Source organism: Mauremys mutica, chromosome 6 (assembly GCF_020497125.1).
Source record: "Mauremys mutica isolate MM-2020 ecotype Southern chromosome 6, ASM2049712v1, whole genome shotgun sequence".
Classification (NCBI taxonomy): Eukaryota; Metazoa; Chordata; order Testudines; family Geoemydidae; genus Mauremys; species Mauremys mutica.
Window position 1 is genome coordinate 114,072,722 of NC_059077.1, and position 19,609 is coordinate 114,092,330.

Below are 19,609 nucleotides of genomic sequence, written 5' to 3' on the forward strand. Positions count from 1 at the left end.
GGGTAGAGAGAGAAAGTGCCAAAGAATCTTGCATTGATTAAAACAATCATGCTACTGAAGCCTTAGGAGCTTCTGAAGAGAGCTCTAAGAAAGGAAACAAAGCCCTTGAAAGGACTACCTTTCAGTGCACGCAGGGCATGTTTAGTACTTTCCATTACATAATGGGCCTGAAATGGATGAGCAGGATCCAAACAAATTCTTCTCCTTGAGAATTACTCCCTGCATCGCTTCTCTCTTTCTGCTGCTTCATTCACAGTACTAACAGAAGGGATGTCTTTGTTGTTGTTAGCTGGAGAAGTAAATTGCCGCATTGTCTCCCGGGAGCAAGATTTAATCAAAGATCTCTAGCTGAAGTGGAAAAATGCTTCTCATTATCACCTTTAAATGGCAATATATTTGCCAAGGAGGGAATATTTAAAGAGGAGAGGTGGCTCTTCTTCTGGTTTGAAGTGCTGCCAGAAAACATTATTTTCAGATTTTAAGAGATAAACCTCTCATCATGTCACTGAAGAAATTGCTGGGAGTATATTTATTATAGAAAAATAAAATTAAACATTGCTGCTGGCAGGATTCCCTCTCCACTCTGAACTCTGGGGTACAGATGTGGGGACCCACATGAAAGACCCCCTAAGCTCATTTTTGCTAGCTTAGGTTAAAAACTTCCCCAAGGCACAAATCCTTTCCTTGTCCTTAGACAGTATTGCTGCCACCACCATGTGATTTAGACAAAGATTCAGGAAAAGGACCACTTGGAGTTCCTATTTCCCCAAAATATCACGCCAAACCTTTCAACCCCTTTCCTGGGGAGGCTTGAGTATAATATACCAACCAATTGCCTTTAATAAAAGTACAGACCAGACTCTTTATTTTTAGGACACTAAAATCAATCAGGTTCTTAGAAGAAGAACTTTATTATAAAGAACAAGTCAAAGAAGCACCTCTGTAAAATGAGGATGGAAGGTAATTTTAGAGGGTGATAAAAAATTTAAAACACAGAGGATTCCCCTCTAGGCTCAACTTCAAAGTTACAGAAACAGAAATAAACCTCCCTCTTAGCATACGGAAAATTCACAAGCTAAAACAAAAGATAATCTAACGCATTTCCTTGCATTTACTTACAATTTCTGTAATTTTAGATGTATCATTTCAAGGTATATTTTCAAGGGATTGTTTACCTCCTTGGTGTGTCTCTCTCTATCCCGAGGGAACCAACAAAGAGAGCACAAACAAAACCTCCCTCCTCCCCCAGATTTGAAAGTATCTTCTTTTCCCATTGGTTCCTTCTGGCCAGGTGCCAACTAGATTAATTGAACTGATTAACCCCTTACAGGTAAAATGATTCTGTACCTATGGCCAGGAGGGATTTTATGTTACTGCATACATAAAGGTTGTTACCCTTCCCTTTATGTTTATGACAGCTGCTTTTGGTCAGATCATTTACACAGCCTATGTGATCAGAGCATTGATATTTGATTTTTCTTTCTCACTAGGTGCTTTTATAATCTGCTGGACCCCAGGATTAGTCTTGTTGCTCCTTGATGTTTGCTGTCCTCAGTGTAATGTCCTGGCCTATGAAAAATTCTTCCTGCTACTTGCTGAATTCAACTCTGCCATGAACCCCATCATCTACTCCTACCGGGACAAAGAAATGAGTGCTACCTTCAAACAGATCCTCTGCTGTCAGCGCAGCGAGAATGCCAACGGTCCCACCGAAGGCTCTGACCGCTCTGCTTCATCACTCAATCACACCATCTTGGCTGGAGTACACAGTAATGATCATTCTGTGGTTTAAAAAGGAACTGAAAGATCAAAAAGAACTACAGAGAATTTGTATTGATGGATGAACAATAACAGGCTAGAAAACCACATCGAGAGGGCTGGGCACAAGGAAAGTAACAAACTCACAAGACATTCTTAAATACTAATGGACACAGTATTCTCTTTTTCCAGAAAACCAACCCACGCACAACACCAGCCATGTATGCAGAACTGGCTGTGCTATAGCCCTCATCCTTTCTTCTGCTTTCTGAAACTGGAAAGCAGCTTCCTTGCAATGGAATTCATAATTAGCACTAGGAAAGTCTTATTTAGACTCCACTAACTAGACTCTGTCAGAATATGCTTTGTCTTGGTGCCAGTTGAAATCAACTCTGATTAATTAAGCGTATACCTGCTTCACTGCATTTACATGTAGACACTTAGTCTTGTTTTTAAAAAAAGAATGCATTTCATTTAATAAATACTTAATATTTATCACCATCCGCATGCTTGTGATGGACATTAACTGTGCAGGGAGAAAAAACATGCTGTAGTCTTTGTATTCTTAGCTACACTGCCATAACTACAACAAAACAAAAATATTTTTCTAATACTGGCCACAGGAAAATGATGGAAATTCCGACTCTTCCTACCTTCTTTACTGGTGTTAGAGCACACTTGTTCTGTGTGATGGCGGATTGTTTTAATTCAGAAAAAGATGCTAATTGTAACATCCGCAGGAAAGTAGAAAAGCATCGACTGTATTACAGTGTTTGTTTAGATTATGAAATAAACAGTACTCTAGTCACAAGGTACAGTAGTTAACTTTCTTCTTTGAAGTGTGGTATTGAAATATGTAACATACACAAGGGGTCCCAAGTTTATTCATGGTCAGCTCCTTAGAGTAGGATATGTCTTTAATGTTCTAAAAGAGCTACAGTCGTGAGGCTAAGCTGAAGCACAAGAGTGTTTTGTAAGATGTATTTATGGTGTTGGAGTGTTTTTCTCATTCATTGTGGAATGCAAAGGGATTTTTTCAATGCATAATATAGTGTACTTTGTAAACGCTTTTTTAAAAAAAGAAATCTTTTTTTTTTTGCACTGAGTGAGGGACATTTTTGAGGGTATCTAAAAATTATTTACCCTTTATCTCATAAACAGTAGTTACTTGGCGCTACGGTACAACTTTATTTTTTAATTAGATCAAATATATAATTGGTCAAACAATTGAAACCTCCATTATGATAAGCCAGCCAAATATCTGGACATCTCATACATGGCTACTTTTAAGAAGAGATACCACCTGTCCAAATATAAACTCCCATGAATTATTAAATACTAATGAAAATCCATAGTCTGCCATCAAATACGTTTTAGTGAAGAAGAGATCTTTGTATTAAAGAACTTGGGACCTTTGTATGTCAAATTACTTGTTTGTGTGAGTGCTCCCATGTGTGCATAACAATGTAATGGACCATAACTAAAGTTCATGACAGGCTGTTTTCCATGTTGTTAGATGCTTAAATAATAACTTGCTTGAGGTTTATCAGTCAGTGTAATGCTCTGGAATGTTACGTAAGAGGTGTTGGGATACTGTCATGGAGCTATTGTGCAGAGGTCGATAGAGTATGTAGGTTTAAGAAGGAGGCCTGGAAAAGAGAATTCAGCACCCAGGAGGCAGAGAGAGTGTAAAGTTGCCAGTGTGTGTGAAGTCAATGGGAGTTTTGCCATTGACTTCAGTGGAGCCAGGATTTTCACCTGTAATGTTTAGCAGGTGTGCAGGGGCTGTGTGAAAGTGGGGGAGATGAGAGCAGGCGGGTGGGCTTAGAGAAGGTGTCCAGGGATCACGTGTCAGTTAAACAAGGGATGGATATTTACGCTTACTTTGTACAAAACACATATAGCTGTATTCTTTACTGAGGTTGAGAACAAATGAACTCATGATTTTTCACACATGTAACTACAATGAGAACTAGAAGATGGGCTGTTTGAACTTAACGGGGGAAAAAAACCCTCCACATAAGCCACTAATAAAGTTTTCTCAATGAGTGTACAATGTTTGTTGTGCATACCTGTCAGTGCTCGGAGAACAAGGGTGATTCCCCAAAGAGGGGAATAGGTTTGGGGAGAATGTCATCTCTGTTCTTCTGGCCTCCGTGATCTGCTCTCCCTTCTGCTGGTTGCTTTAGTGAGGAGGCATGATAGAGGACTCAGCCAACTCTAGTCCTGGAGTGAGGTCCAGAAGACAGCAGCAAACACCTCTCATCCCCCAAAATATTTTAAAATGTGTTGGAAAGTTTTGGAAAGGGTATGGGAAAGATGGAATCAGCAAGAATTGTTTGCAAAAGACAGAAGAGTTGACAAGCCTAGCGTGCGTCGTGAGTGTTTTGTGATTTTTCTGTTTCTTCTTCAAGTGATGGTCCCTGTGTGGATTCTAATTGCTGCTACAATGGGCAGAAGTCACCGCCTATGTCCTCTAACCAGTGTCCATTTCCAGAGTGACAATAGCCAGTGCTGGAAGCTAGAATTTTTGAACTTGCAACAGCAATTACATCTCATGCATCAAAGAGATTAATCCGGGAACACTTGTTACACAGGTGGCTTTTCACTACTTAAAGGTGAACTACAGAGATTTGCTCAAAGTTAACAGAGTGCAAAACTTATTTCTAAGATTCCACTGGAGGAACTGAGCATGTGGCTTTTTAAAAAAGTAATTGATGCTGTATGTTAATGAAATTGCCACCCTATATCCTTGAGAAATCTGAGTTGCCAACTGCATAGTTTTTCTGGAAGCTAATGTAATCACAGCTGCCATGAGCAAAGGAAATGAAAACACGAGTTTGGAATAGAATGATTCTTTCAACCTCCTGTCCATGATAGTTCTCATGCCACTTATTTTGGCAGAGAAACCAAGAAATCTGTCATTTGGGTTTCTCAGTTTCTTTAGGCGGTTGTGTAATTGTCTCCAGTTGTGTTAAAATACAGTGCTAAATAATTTTTTTAAACAATGGTTCTAGGAATCCTATAAAAGGGTTTGGGAGACTTTTTAAAATTCCAGAGTTTCTCCCAGCATCATTAACATACTTGTATGTTTCACCCAAGCAAATATTACCCAAGTTCAAATGTAGTGATGTTTGCTCAGACAGTTGTAAGCATGGGAGTTCTTTAGTGAGGTGAAATGTTTGATGAGGTCATTTGCATGTCAATAACCAAAATGTTTTTCCCAGTTCAGTTATTTGGCAGCGGCACTAGCTTCAGAGTCCTCTGTGGACAAAGGGAAAGAGTTAGCAGCAGTTCTAAAACTGTGGGACAGGACCCCAAAGTGGGTCGCAACCTTGTTTTAATGGGGTTTCCAGGGCTAGCGTTAGACTTGCTGGGGCCTGAGGCTGAAGCCGAAACCAGAGTCCCACTGCCCGGGGCTCAGATTATAGGCCCTCCGCCCTGGGCTGAAGCCCTTAGGATTGTGTAGTAATTTTTGTTGTCAGAAGGGGATCACAGTGCAATGACGTTTGAGAACCCCTGAGATAGGGCATTCTTGGGAGGTGCCACAGATTTCTTTGCAAGCTACAAAATGGAACATTCACTGAATGTTTAACTTCCTTATCTCCATTGTGCTCCATGTTCCCTGTTTTTACTCTAAACGGAGTGGATAGCTGCAGTTGTCCTGATATCTACTTTCATGATGAGGCAGGGAAAAAATGTTGAAGCCATTAATTGTACAAATTTACATTAATAGACAAACTATTCTACATTGTGTTCTAGCTGCAGCCTCTCTTTTGTTATGAAGCCTGCCTCTTGATCAGTGACCTCTGACATCTCTTGAAGAGCTCAGATTCTGTAAGAACTAGAGATGTGCCCAAACCAAAAACTCTAATGAAGTTTGGAACAGAGATGACCTTTACTACTGGCTCCTCTCACTAAAACCAAAAACTACAAATCCAAATGTACCTGAGGTCAAGACCTAGATCTAGAGTGAAATGCTTGGGGTCACAAACATCGCCACCAGTTATCAGTCAGTCGAGCCAAGTGCAAGCGCAAGGCATTTCAGAAGGCAAAGCGGCTGCAGGGAATTTTTCCCCATCAAAAGTTCTCCAGTTTAAAGGCGAGGTAGTTTGCACATCAAAGAGCCAATAATTTATTCTTAAAATATCTGCATAAACTTCAAACAATATTGAACAGCATTGTGTTTTAAATGTTTGTTAAAGCACGTACAGCAATCAAGAGGGAGTATATATATCTATCTATATATCTATCTGTCGACTATATTTGTAGGGCTCCCAGCACCATCGTATCGTAACACTGCCTAAAACAATTTTTCGATAAAAATATGTGCAAAAAAGTTCTCTAGTGATGTTAAATGGGACACCGTGGTTTTGAGAGGTTTAAATGTGCACACAAACAATCTCCTTGAAAGAAATTAGAATAATACAAGATTGAGGCCTGGTCTACACTGGGGGGGAGGGAAAATCAATCTAAGATACGCAACTTCAGCTACGAGAATAGCGTAGCTGAAGTCGACATATCTTAGATCAAATTAAAATTACTTACTTCGCGTCCTCGTGGTGCACCGGGGCTCCCCCGTTGACTTTGCTTCCACCTCTCGCCGAGCTAGAGTTCAGCAGTCAACAGGAGAGCAATCGGGGATCGATTTATCGCATCTACACTACACGCGATAAATTGATCGATCGCTACTCGCCGATCTGGTGGGTAGTATAGACGTACCCACAGTTAGGAAAGACTTGCTACCCTAGGACACTTAGCCAAGCCATGAAGGTGCTTTAGCATCCTGTTTCGTCCTTTCTAATCATGAAATGTGGTGGGGTTGCCTTAAAAGTATTTTCATTCTTTACATGTTGCATCACAGACATAATGACTTACATTTATATAAATGAAATACTTTGCATTTCTTTAGTGCCTTTATTAAAGGATTGTCTACACTATAATTTGTGATCCTATTTTAGCACATTAACTAATGAGATTGCAAATTGTAGTGTAGTTAAGTCCTTAATAAAGGCACTGAAGAAATGCAAAGTGTTATTTAAGATGAAACACAACTAGTGACAAATGTTCGTTCCTTGTCTACTTAAAATCGCCAAGTATGTTGTTTAATGTGTCAAGACATGATTATACATTGTAGTGTAGACGAGCTAAGAGACGGTCAAAGCTCTGTATAAATATTAATGGAGCCTCACAGCATCACATTTTAGTCTTCCATTCCTGCAGTAGTGATTAGTTTGTAATGGTAAGTAGCCTCAGTTACATAATCTACTCAATTTCCAACCAGTGCACCCAGATTTTACATTAATTCAGCTGACCAGTTTTAGAAGAAAGTCCTAAAATATCACAAAAGTCTCTCCAACTGCTCAGCCACTTCACTTCCAGAACAATGCCTTGTCATACCATATATCCCTCATCCCCATAAGTATTTCTAAAGCTACCAGGAAAAAAACCCCTACAATATAAAAATACAGCTGGACAAATACATTGTGATCTTAAACCATCATATTGTCTGCTACATCACCCTAAGTAAATCCGGACCAGTGATGTGCTGCCAGCACTGTAACAAGAGGCTCCCACAACATGTTCCCTCCCTGCCTGTAATAAACTCCTTGTAATGAGAGGTGTATATGTGGGAAATTAGGGAATCTGGTTACTTTTCCCCATAATTAAATGAAAGTACTTTCTTGTAACTGTTAACTATGGGTGGAGCCAACACTACTTGGCAAACCAATGGTATGTCAAATTCATATGCATGTTTATAGGTTATACCTACTATAGGGAAGTGTTTGGCATGTATAATATGAAGTATGTGAGAAGGCCTTTTAGGGGAGCCCTGCTGTGGGGAGAATTTGTTACAAATATGTCTGCATATAGGTGCAATCGGCTCCATTCCAGCGGGCAATACACTTGCTTTTTGGAGCCCCGGGATGATTTAGCAGCATTGTGGGGTGTTTATTTCTGGTGAATCGTATTAAAATCAAAGTCAATTTAAATGTTTTACCTTTTGGCATGGAGCGTAGCTCCATATTCTCTCTCCTCTTCCAGCCTGTCAAACCCCCATTAGCCCTTATTCTGGGCTGCTTAAATCAATGAGTGTGGCATTTTAATCTCAGGTGGTCTTCATGCCTCGGAAAAAGTTACTTGGGTGCAAGTGTATCGTGATGCCCCAGGTGGGTTGTTGGTAGCGGGGATCAAACTCAGAACCTGTGGCTCTAAAACCACAGGCCTAGACTGCCTGAGCTAAGAAAATCCATCTCCGTTAGCTCACTGCCAGTAGCAGACTCATAAATCTCACTATGTGGTCCAGCCATGAAACGGGGACAGAGAGCCACAATGTGTAAATGTGAGTTACGCGAGCATAATGGTAGGCTCGGTTACATAGGGTTGAGGTTTTTAAGCCCGGGGGGAAAGAATTAGGCTTGTGCTTTCTATTGCTGTTTTGTCATTTCTAAAGAAGGCCTGATAGTGGTTGGGATTTTTTCTGCTTGATTTTCACAATAGAAATTTAGCCTTTTGTTTATTATTTGCATTACCATGGTACCTGGCATTTCCAGTCATGGGCCAGGACCCTATTGTACTAGGTCCTATACAAAGACAGACCCCCAACAAGCTTACAATCTAGGGCGCACTATGATGACAGAAGAGCTTGTGAAAGGATGGCACCACAACAGCTGGGAGAGAAAGTTAAGCAATTGAGAAGGGAAGGGGTTTTTACTTGGGCTTTCTATACAGACAATAATAACTAAATCAATTTCAGTTATCTTCTACTATTGTGGTGCAAGTCTGTGTGTAGACACCCATGTGGGACTGTGTGTCCCATTGTGATTTGGATTAAGTAGATAAAATATCAACTAAAATTAATCTGAAATAGGACACTTAAATATCAACTAAAATTAATCTGAAATAGGACACTTACCAAAATCAGTGTGTCTACACACAGACTTGCACCACGATAAGAAAGAGAGTGGATTGAAACTGATTTAGTTATTTTTGTGCCATTTGTGGGTAGCTCAGCCCTCAGACTGCTTAAAACCCTTGTTCGTTTTTTTTGTTAACTTCTGTTTAACTTTGACTAGTTAGCACTCTTGCAAAAAAAAAAAGTCTTTGTTAAAGAATCAGCAACCCACCCAATGCCTTCAGTTAAGATAGAAAGCTAACGTTTTATATACTGTGAGCTGAGTAAGTCCTTCAGCAAAACCGGAGTTGACGTGCCTGGGAAAAAAACCCTCTCACGGTTTTTTAACACCTCATAAAGATGCAAAAAGGGCACAATCTCTATTTTTTCCAAAAGTCCTTTATGTAATATTTAAAACGTTAACGACGGAGCCTCTGTGACATGTCATGTGCAACATAAAGAGGCTTCATAAAGCTTGCCTTGCCTTGCCTTGCCATAACGAGCAGGAAGCCAAAATAAATAATTACTGTATAAATCAAGCCTCATGAAAACATATTGTGGTACTTCTGGGATTTCTTTTAGACCCAGATAACCATTTTCTGGGGAAGTCAGACTATTTATATTTAAGTCTGTTAACACTGAATAAACAACATGTGCAGTGATGCAGGGCGCACAGGCCAGGCCTGCACTAGGCACCAAACTGAGCATGAATTTGGAGAAGTTTAGAGCAGTGGTTCTCAACCTGCAGCCCAATCACCACAGAGCTGCGGCCCATGTGACATCCTCAGGGCCATACAATTAGTATTGGATGCAGCCCACATAACACATTCTGAGCCACACATGCGGCCAACAATGGTAAATAGGTTGAGAACCACTGGTCTAGAGTTTAGATACCAGGGCCCAGATTCTGCAATGAGCTTCATGGGTTCTCAGAAGTCTGCCCATTTGGTGCAGGGCCCAAGTCTGGAGAACAGGAGATGCTGTGTCATCTATTAAACATAAGATAAGAAGGACCTGAGAATCATAAATTAGGGCTGCAAAGACCTACTAGGTCATCTATTTACTCCATCTCTTTGCTGGTGCAGGATGGTTTCCTATGGAAGACCTACCTAACCTGTGGCATTTGGCCAGAGCCTCTCGTTTCTGTTGTCCCCTGGCCTGCTGCCCATATATTGCTGGCTTTTCTTGGCTGGCTGCCAACATTTTATATTTTTTGTAAATTTTTGCTTCCTGGAAACTGCCAGGCAGGCAAGAGGCCAGCAGCTGAGGCTCCCTTTCCTCCTCCTCTTGGCCAGCCAGCCTGTCACCCATAGCTCTCACCCATCTTGGCTTCCCTCCAGCTCTCATTGTGTGCCTCAGAGCAGGAAAAGTTGAGGTGACAGACTTTTGCTAGGTGGAGGAAGTCTCTTAGTTGGTTCAGACGTGCCAAGCACCCAGCTATCTGATCAGTCCTGCAGTCCCAATCCCCCATAGGGGCTGGGAGGGGTGGTTAAATAGGAGACTAGCCAACGGGGGAGTCAGACAGAGATGGGGAAAGCAGAGGATGGAAGGAGAAGACGGGCAGGGAGAATCTTGAGCACAACTCTTCTTAGGACCCATGAAGCGTGTGGCCACAGGCCCCAACCTGGAGGAACAGAATGAAGATTTTCAGCTTTCAGAGCAAATAAGTGCATACGCAGATAGCCTTGGAAAGGTAAATCTTATGGTAGGTGTAATAAGAACATGCAGCTGATTCTGATTCTGCAGCAGGTGGCCGAGGGCGACCTTCATGCCTGCTCTATGTAAAATGAGTCAATCATCTATGAGGTCTACCCCCTGGGATCCTCTTACTAGCCCTCCCCAGATTTCTTAGCCTGGCTCTGGACAACAGCATGGTTGTGTGAGCAACAGAAACCACGGTGAGGGAGCATCTTGAAAGCTGGCCCTACTCTGAGGAAAGAGCGAGAGAAGGGAGACCATATGAGTAGAAAGAGACACATCTATCGGTCGAGGTATGCAGGGCCCCCAACTCTATAGTATCTCAACTCCCCCCAGTTGAAAAACAGTCTGTTGCAACTGGTTACCAGATCACTCGTGGTCTAGTGTGGACACGGTATTTCACAAATGACCTAGGGGCTTTAACCATCATGTAGATGAGATCTTAATTATACTCCCTAGCACTGTCCTGCCTAATTCTTCCCCTTCCTGGAGGTGTTTGTCCTTCAAATATCTGTGTGCTACGTGGCTGGCATGTTCTCTACTCATCACTTACCCAAGCAATCTATCTATGTTGCTCTTTTACTTTTCCCTTATAAGACTCCTCCAGCCCTTTAATCATTTTTGTTGCTCTTTTCTGGACTCCAGGTTGTCTACATAATGGTTCATCGTGAGGTGCTCAGAGCTGAACATTGAGCAGCCGACAGCCTTGCCTGGGGCTCTCTGAAACACTCAGTGAAATGGAGTGATTTGAAAAGTCAAGAGCAAGGGAAGGGAAAATGTAAAGGAAGAGAGAGGAGTGAAACCCTTTCATGCAGAGCGGAGACTGTGATTTCTTCAGGGGGTCTCTGACAAGTTCAGAGAAGGCTTTTTGTTTTCAAAAGGAGTCATGCCCGTTGCATGGTATGGCTTTTTCCAGATGGAGACTAAAAGACTTTGTGTTATTTTAGGTGCATTTCATTTATTAAGAGCTCAAAGAGCCAGTTTAAACAAGGAGAAGCCTTCCATTTTCCCACCCACATTTGACATGAAGTTCAACTATTTTTAAATAAGTGGCACTTTACCACTAACTAACTGAAGGATGCTGTAAAGCTTGAAAATCTGTGATTTTTCATTGCTCTGATTGTCCCAGCATCACGGTTTCTGGGTATTGGGATGGATTGTTCTTCACTGTTAAAAAGCTTGCAAATTTTTCTCTTCTCCTCAAGTGTCGTTTCAGGATCCTATATATATATATATATATATACACACACACTTGGCAATTCAAGAGAGTTGCTCAAAAATGTGCCTGAGTTTGAGCCATTCCAGCTGCTGTTGCCTTCTAGACCTCTCTGCCATTTGTTAACAATGAGAATTGAGTTGGAGCTGTTGCTGGATGCTAGCAGACGACACGTATTTTGTTTAAAAATTCTTGTGTCGGGGGAGCTGCCAGCATCAGATACATGATCTTATAGCTAATGCACTATCCCACGAGCAAGCAGCCTACCTCAGATGGAGTTTCTTTAAAAGGCACATTAAGAAAACATAGAGTTTCCTGACTCAGGGTGGCTCGAGGCTTAAAAGTGACTGACTTGGGGTGGGGAGACTCATTACTATGAAGTCAATTGGAATGTGGCTTGGGTAAGGAGTGTTTGCATTGGGCCTTACGAAGCAGGAGCCAAGGAGGAAGGCGGAGGGTGGGGTTTTCAAAAGGGCTAAGTGATTGCCTACCTCTGGTCAACAGTTGACTTCCCTGGGCACAGAGTTACCCACTGACTTCAGTGGGAACTGAATTGGGCCAGTGCTAGGCAGTTTGAAAATCCCAATCTAAATAAATACTTATGGGAGGCAGCATGACCTAGTGGATAGGTTACTGCACTGGGATTTAAGAGATCTGGGCTAAAATCCTGGGCCTACTGAAGTCAGTAGGAGTTTTGCCATTGACTTCAATGAGGCGAGGTTTTCACCCTGGATTTTATTCTCACCTCTGCCACTGACCTGCTATAACCTTGGCCAAATCACTTCAGCTCTCAGTGCCTCTGTTTTTCTTCCCACCCTTTGCTTCTCTTAACTATCCAGATTGTGAGCTCCTCTATTTGTACACTATGTGTATGGACAGCACCTAGCACAGTTATGTCCATGAGGCACTGCTGTTATATAACAACATTTACCAATCCAGCTACAGGTGAGGGGGGCATGTGTTCACACTCCCATGTGCATGTGAGAAGGGTAGCAATATTCTGTGTACAGTAGGCCATGATCCAGACACCTGAGATTTGGGGGGGTGAGCAGGGAAAAATTAGTTGTTACTTCCACTGCTGGGAGATGAAGGAAGGATCTGTGGAAATAATCCTTTTTAAAATAAAGGTTTTTATAGGTTACGGAGTGAAGATTATTTACTTTGACTGATAAGGGGGAAGCTCGGAATGTAAAACACTGGTCTGATATAAACTAGTCCGTATCAGCAAAATCCAGAGGATCATTACTGCTGATAAATATCATGCTGTTCATATCCAGTTTACTCTATACTCTCTTGTTTTCATGGGGTGACCTGCAGAGGGCAAGACTTAATTCATCTTAAGTGGCCAGAATTGTTTACATGAATTAAGTGATATTTGGTTCAGCTAGCTAGTGACCCTGCATATTTTTTCCAACAATTTACAGATTCCCAACTAGGTAGCTGGCACACACTTAAGGAACAGGCTCTGTGTTTTGTATACTTCCTAACTTGTATTTAAGCTATCTGCAAAAATAGCAGTCGGTCTAAAGCCATATTGACGAATGCGTAAACCTGTTTATTACTCGAAATTAAAATAAAGAGAGTTCTACCAGCGGGATGTAGGGTTTGAAATGTGACTATTTACATATCACACCCTTTCAAGGCTATTGTAGGCCGCCTCAATAAAGGAACCTTCTGTAATGAACAACATCAGGCCTTGAGAAAAAGGATTCATGGTGTGGTGTGTCTTTTGCTCCTTACACAGCAATAGCAACCTGAAGCAATCAGACCACCACCACTGGGTTCCAAATAGCCGTGTTTATTAATGATACACAACCCACTGCTGACCTGGCTGGTTTCTGGCAGCTTTTAAAACACAGAATAGGGTGAGCACAATTAGAGGGTTCATGAGCCATTTAAAAGGGTATGACCGTCTATCTATCTGCTATAAGGTAAATAATGTGGTCCCTTCTATTGGACCAATAAATAACCGATAGAATACAAACTTTCTGGCCCAAAAGAATCTTCCTTCATATCCAACTTGGCCTTCTCGTATGCTTTTCACCTGAAGATCTCAAAGTACGTACGAGTACTATCCAGCTCCATTATTCTCCTGTCAGCTAGAAAAGAATTAATATCTCCATTTGATAGGTGAAGAAATGAGGCTCAAAGGATGGCTAAAGGCTGGACGATGACACACATGCAGGGGAGTAAGAACATTTAGATTGTTTTGATTTTTTTGTGGGTACTCAGGTTGTAAGAGGGTGCTGTATGCTTGCTTGCGTTCTCCTGGAATGAGAGCCTGGGTTGCACCCACCCCACCACTTGAGAGTGGTAGAGGTCAGCAGCAAATGACTCCTCCAGTTACTGACTGTTTCTAGGTAACTAAGTGAAATAATGGTGCAGCCGGACTGCCCTTGTTGGAAAGAAAACCGTGCCCATTTTACTCATCCAAACATCATGAACGTTCAGAGGATAAGCATTTAACAATGAATAGGCAAAATATAAAAACATCAAAATCGATATTATTTTTTGTGGGAGCTGGGCTGAAACCAGACATTGAATGAAACACCCACTGAATGTAATTAAGTGCTCTGAAATTGTACAAAGGGTTTGATTCTGGAAACCCAAAAAGGTTCAGTAGAAAGCAAAGTTCTTTCTTTTATGGCTGTCCTTAGAAGATGGCCTAGCTTTTAGCGAATGACGTACAGTTCTAAAGGACTGCAGACTTTGAGAACAGGCTCTCTTGGCTTCTGAATCTAACCTGTGATTTCCAAAGTGAATGAGATAATGGAATAGAATTTGATGGATTTCATTCACACATCTCACTGTTTGCACTGTTGCAACTGCAAGAGCCATGGAAGGGGAAGCATGTTGCTTGGGATGCGGGAAGAAGGGGACAGAGCTACATTTCTATCATTAGGAAATTCAGATTGCAAAACATCAGCTGCTGTTTGTGCTGCGGAAGGTGCCTGTGACCCCTGTTACAAATTCAGTTGTGGTTGTTAAAAGACAAAGAAGTTTTGTGACAGAGCTGAGAGTGGTGTGTAATGGAGTGGAGTTACACAATTTATTTTCCAGCTCTTACTTTTCTGTAAGCAATCATAAATCTTGTGAACTTGCTCATCCACTGGTGTAAATCAATGTAATTCCAGAGATTTTAAAGGCGCTAAAGTATTTACACTAGCTGAGGATCTGGCCCAGTATGTTCCTACAGGTTTGTTTTGGCTAGGATGTAAAGGTCTGTGGTTAGAAGGTGTGAGAGAGCCTGGTCTAAAAGTCAAGACAGTGTGTGTGTTTAACATGTGTTAGGTGGTGAGTTGTTGCCTAGGCTGCTCACCCTTGAGTACATGTCAGCCAGCTGGCACTCGGTAAAAGCAGACACTGCCTTGGCTCCATGGGACTTAAGAACGAGAACGGCCATACTCAGTCAGACCAAAGTTCAGTCTAGCCCAGTATTCTGTCTCCACCAATGCCATGTGCCCTGGAGGGAATGAACAGAGCAGGTAATCATCAAGTGATCCATCCCGTTACCCATTCCCAGCTTCTGGCAAACAGAGGCTAGGGACACCATCCCTGCCCAAGCTGGCTAATAGCCATTGATGGACCTATCCTGTTCTTTTTTTAACCTTGTTATATTCTTGGCCTTCACAATGTCCTCTGGCAGAGTTCCACAGGTTGAGTGTGTGTTGTGTGAAAAAATACTTCCTTTTGTTTGTTTAAACCTGCTGCCTATTAATTTCATTTGGTGGCCCCTAGTTCTTGTTATGAGAAGGAGTAAATAACACTTCCTTATTTACTTTCTCCACAACAGTCATGATTTTATAGACCTCTATCATATCCCCCCTTAGTCATCTCTTTTCCAAGCTGAAAAGTCCCAGTCCTCATACGGAAGCCATTCTATACCCCTAATAATTTTTGTTGCCCTTTTCTGAACCTTTTCCAATTCGAATAGATCTTTTTTGAGATGGAGCGACCACATCTACACGCAGTATTCAAGATGTGGGCGTACTATGGATTTATGGACTTAGAACGTTAGTTAGATTGTCTTAACCAACACCATCTAACTGCACATCCTTAAATCCTAGGGTGAGATTTTCACAGGCACCCAACTGACCTAGGAGCCCAAGTCTCATTGAGTTTCAGTGAAACGACTTCAGCTGGGAGTCAGTGGGATTTGGGTTTTTTAGTGCCAAAGTCACTTTTGAAAATGAGACTTAGGGCTTGTCTGTACTTAAAAATGTTGCTGCTTTAACTATGCCAACAGTTGAAATAGCCTCTAGTGTGCACAGTTATAACAGTATACAAACACTTACACCAATAGATCTTATTTATAAGCTATACTGGTAGAAGGCACCTTTATGTTAGTATAAGTGTGTTTGCACGAGGGCTTTTACCATCATAACTATGTTGGCAAATAACCCACACCCCTAACGGGCATAGGTATGCCAGTAAAACTTTTCTTCTGAGGACCAGCCCTTAGGCTCCTAACTCAGGCACTTCTGAAGATTTACTCCTAGTCAAGATAGTCGTAGAGTAGCCAGTCTTTGGAGTAAGTGACTTTACTAGTAATGTTTAAAGCAACCTCACTGCCCATTTCCACCTTCAATGAGTAACTCTGTTGTCAAAAAATATGGAGATGTTCCAAACACAGCAGTGTGCTTTTCATTAGCAGTGAGAAAAAAAAATCATACTGTGCATAAATTTACTATGAAGCCCATGTGGTTTGCTATGAACTAATGATGACATATGTGTGATTTTAATAAAGAAAACCATGATTTCATTAGCTAACGCTGTGTGCAACTCAAGCATACGAGGGCAAAAACAAGGCCAGTCCCATCATTCATCAGTTAAGCTGAATTAGCCTTTGTAATGAAACCCAAAACCAGGTGAGTTTTCCCCTAGTTGTGGTTTCTTTACCAACCCCAACCTGATCCTGATCGTATCTACCCCAGCCTAGCGGAACTCCGCTGACGTCAGTGGCAGTGCTGCTTCACACAGTGTGACCAAGACCAAAATTGTACTGTAAGTTTGCTAGGCGAGGGCAGACGGTCCCTGAGAATGGGGGCACAGGGAGAGAGTAAGAGGAGTGATGACAGATACTGAGCCTTGTCGGGGGAGAGGCGGCTCCTGGCTGAGGATGAAGGTCCCAGGGGATCCTATAGGTTCCTGGGCCCGTTCAATCCACTCTGGGTCCATCTTCCTCCTCCCTGGCCCAATCCTGGGCCCGGCAGCAACTGGGCCAGCCCCTGTGGGTCCCGTTCTCCTTTCCATCTCCCTCCCACAGGTGTGCATGAGTTTGCAGGGGGTGGAGCCCACACAATATTTCCATTATGGGGGTGCCAAGCACCTCTGCCCATCCAGATCCTCAGGCAAGCTGCTCCCAAGTGCACCCCCCAAGACGCCTACTCCCCAGGCTAGATTCCTCCCAAATACTCTTCTTTGCAATGCAGATCCCCCATGGGCCTATTCCCCCTCCCTGATCACCAGCCCCTTCTGGCACTGCATTCTGAGGCTATGGAGAGGATTGGGATGTTACAAACATTTGGACTTCACACGCTGCAATAATAGCACTAGGAATAATAATAATAATTTGCACATACAGGATATAGCACTTTTACGCTGGAGTTCTGCAGCGCTAAAATTAACCAGTCACTCATCATGCTGCTTTTAACCCATAGGCCCACTAGCATTCAACAAACGTTAGGGCCCAGCTGTAGAGAGGAATGATGCGCGAATGGTTAAGTCACTGGATTAAGACTTGGGAGATATAGGTTCAGTTCCTGGCTCTGCTACAGACTTTCTGTGTGTCCTTGAGCAAGTCATTATCTGTGTTTGTCCCCCTTTAAAAAGGGACAGTATTTCTCTTCTCCCACCCTTTGCCTATCTGGATTATACATTTTTCATGGCAGGGACTGTGTTTTATTATGTGTTTGCAGAGACTTCAGAACGATGAATGAATCTTGCTCTTGGAAGTGATATCTAATGTGCCACTGTAATATAGGTAGTAACCTAAAGATCACTCTACCCCCCTCAAAAATGCAGCCACCTCTGGGGTGTCAGACAGCAACCATTTAACTGCACACTGCAGCACTGCATGGCAAAAAGACACAGATGCTGTATGCAACTGAAGCTATGCAGGACTGTGTTTATAGGAAAGCAGAATGAAATTACCTACTGGAATTTGGTCAGGGCTCAAAATGTGATGATCTAGGAAGAGGGTGAAACATAAACAGCTTTCGCTGTTGGCAGATGTCAGGGTGAAAAGAATAAAAACATGAAAAGTAACCGGCTTTCTGCTTTAACTGTGATGTGTCTGACGATTCGCCAGCGTTAGGCCCATGATCCAGCAAAGCAACGAGAAACATATGTGCACCCATTGACTTCAATGGGACTATGCACGTGTTGCAAGTTAAGCGCATGTTTTGCTAGATAGTGGCCAGAGTGCTCAGCACCGTGCAGGATCTAACGTGAGGGCTCTTTTAGGGCTTGATTTTTGAAAGGGTTGAGCACTCACACTCTCCCTGAAGTCACAGAGGCTGCAGTTGCTCAGCTCCTGTGCAAATTGGGCCCTAAATCAGGTCCCTGCAGAACGAGTGCTGTATTTTCCATAGGGGCTTCGAAGGTTTAGATTAGTTATTCAGCCAGACACATTCTCATTTCAGTGCCTGAGAAAGAAGATGGAAGGTCTGAAAGCATCCTCCGGACCTGAGGTCTGTTTTCATTATGATTCCCTGATGCCATAGCTGTAGAAATACAAGAGGAGAGAGGAGAGAATGTGCCCTGACAGAACAGTAAGGGGAGGAACAGAATAATAAAGCCCTAACATGTGCTGTAGACCCGAAGGGCATATGTTAGAGCAGACACTTTACAAGTAGTGAATTATTGAGGCCTTTCTTTGGTATCTATTGCAGTGAATTCTTTAGCTAGCCATGTGGTTGTCAGATGGGATTATTAATCCATGTCCATTTAGTGTAAAGCATCACCAAGCTATGGTCCCCAGTTTTCTGTAACAGGCGTGTTCATTTCATACATGTGAAGAGAGAGCCGCCACAAAACGCCACTATGAAATCTTCAGTCTTGAGGAAGATAAGGACTCTGGTTACCATATCAAAGCAGCCCTCCACTAGCCAGCTGCCAAGTTGTTGTGGGGTGTTTTCTATTGGGCATTGTGTAGGATGCAGCCCAAGTTGTCAGGCTGCCAGCCCTGTGTTTCCTGTTTTGTTTTTTCCCCTTTGTGCTGTATGGAAATGTGTTCCCCATTTCTTCTGCAGAGCCAAGAGAGCATGATTGGTATGCAAGGCATACAGTGCAGGCATTGCATTAAGACAATCAGTCTACAGGACAGCAGCACTGGAGGGGCCAGGAATTTTGAGTGCAACAGCTGAAGTGAGCAGCATTACCGTGCACCCATGTCATTATTTACAGACAGGCCAAAAAGCAACCCAGTCTTCACACAGGCAAGCATAGGAACAATAAAAAAGGCCTTATCATCACAGCCCCTGATCGTGCTGCTATAATCAGTGGCAAACTCGGTGTTTGAGAGGCTTTGTTTCTAGAGCAGGCGTTTTAATGCAAGAGGACTAAAATCTGGAGTACCAGGTCTCAGCCCACCTGTGAGTCTTCTCATTTACATAGTTTTGAATAGATTTTGATTTTTTTTAATTGAAAGGGGCCGCAGGCCTGATTCACAACTCTGACGACAGAGGAAAGACGCCCAGGGACTTGAAAGGGCTTTGGCTCGGGGCCCTACGGCAGGGGAAAGGTGTTAGTCTCTGACGTTACTGGAGCTTCGAATCGTCTGGTCAGCCACAGGTCAGGGGAAGCCCAGTGAGTGGCAGCCCACAGCTCCCCACACGGCCGGGCAATATATTTCCGCCATGACGCTGAGGGTGAAGGGAGGGTTCAGCCTCGGTGCCCACTCAGTCCTTAGCCTCCTCGGGGGAGGCTGAAAACAAGGGGATCCACAAATAATGGAGGTTGTGGGGGTGTTGGTTTAACTGAAGCCTTTCAGCAGGGGACTGGATTGAGACCAACAAACTCACTTCATACAGGCCAATGAT

General features: G+C 42.7%; 1 protein-coding gene across 2 annotated transcripts in view; it reads left to right on the forward strand.

The window, feature by feature from the left end:
* LPAR1 (lysophosphatidic acid receptor 1) overlaps positions 1–3,806 on the forward strand; it is a 103,305-nt gene extending 99,499 nt beyond the window's left edge. For both annotated transcript variants that reach the window (XM_045021636.1, XM_045021635.1), the window contains exon 4: positions 1,491–3,806. In XM_045021636.1, the coding sequence (XP_044877571.1) occupies positions 1,491–1,792 (302 nt within the window). In that variant the 3' untranslated portion in view covers positions 1,793–3,806. The remainder of the gene's footprint in view (positions 1–1,490) is intronic.
* The last annotated feature ends 15,803 nt before the right edge of the window (positions 3,807–19,609 follow it).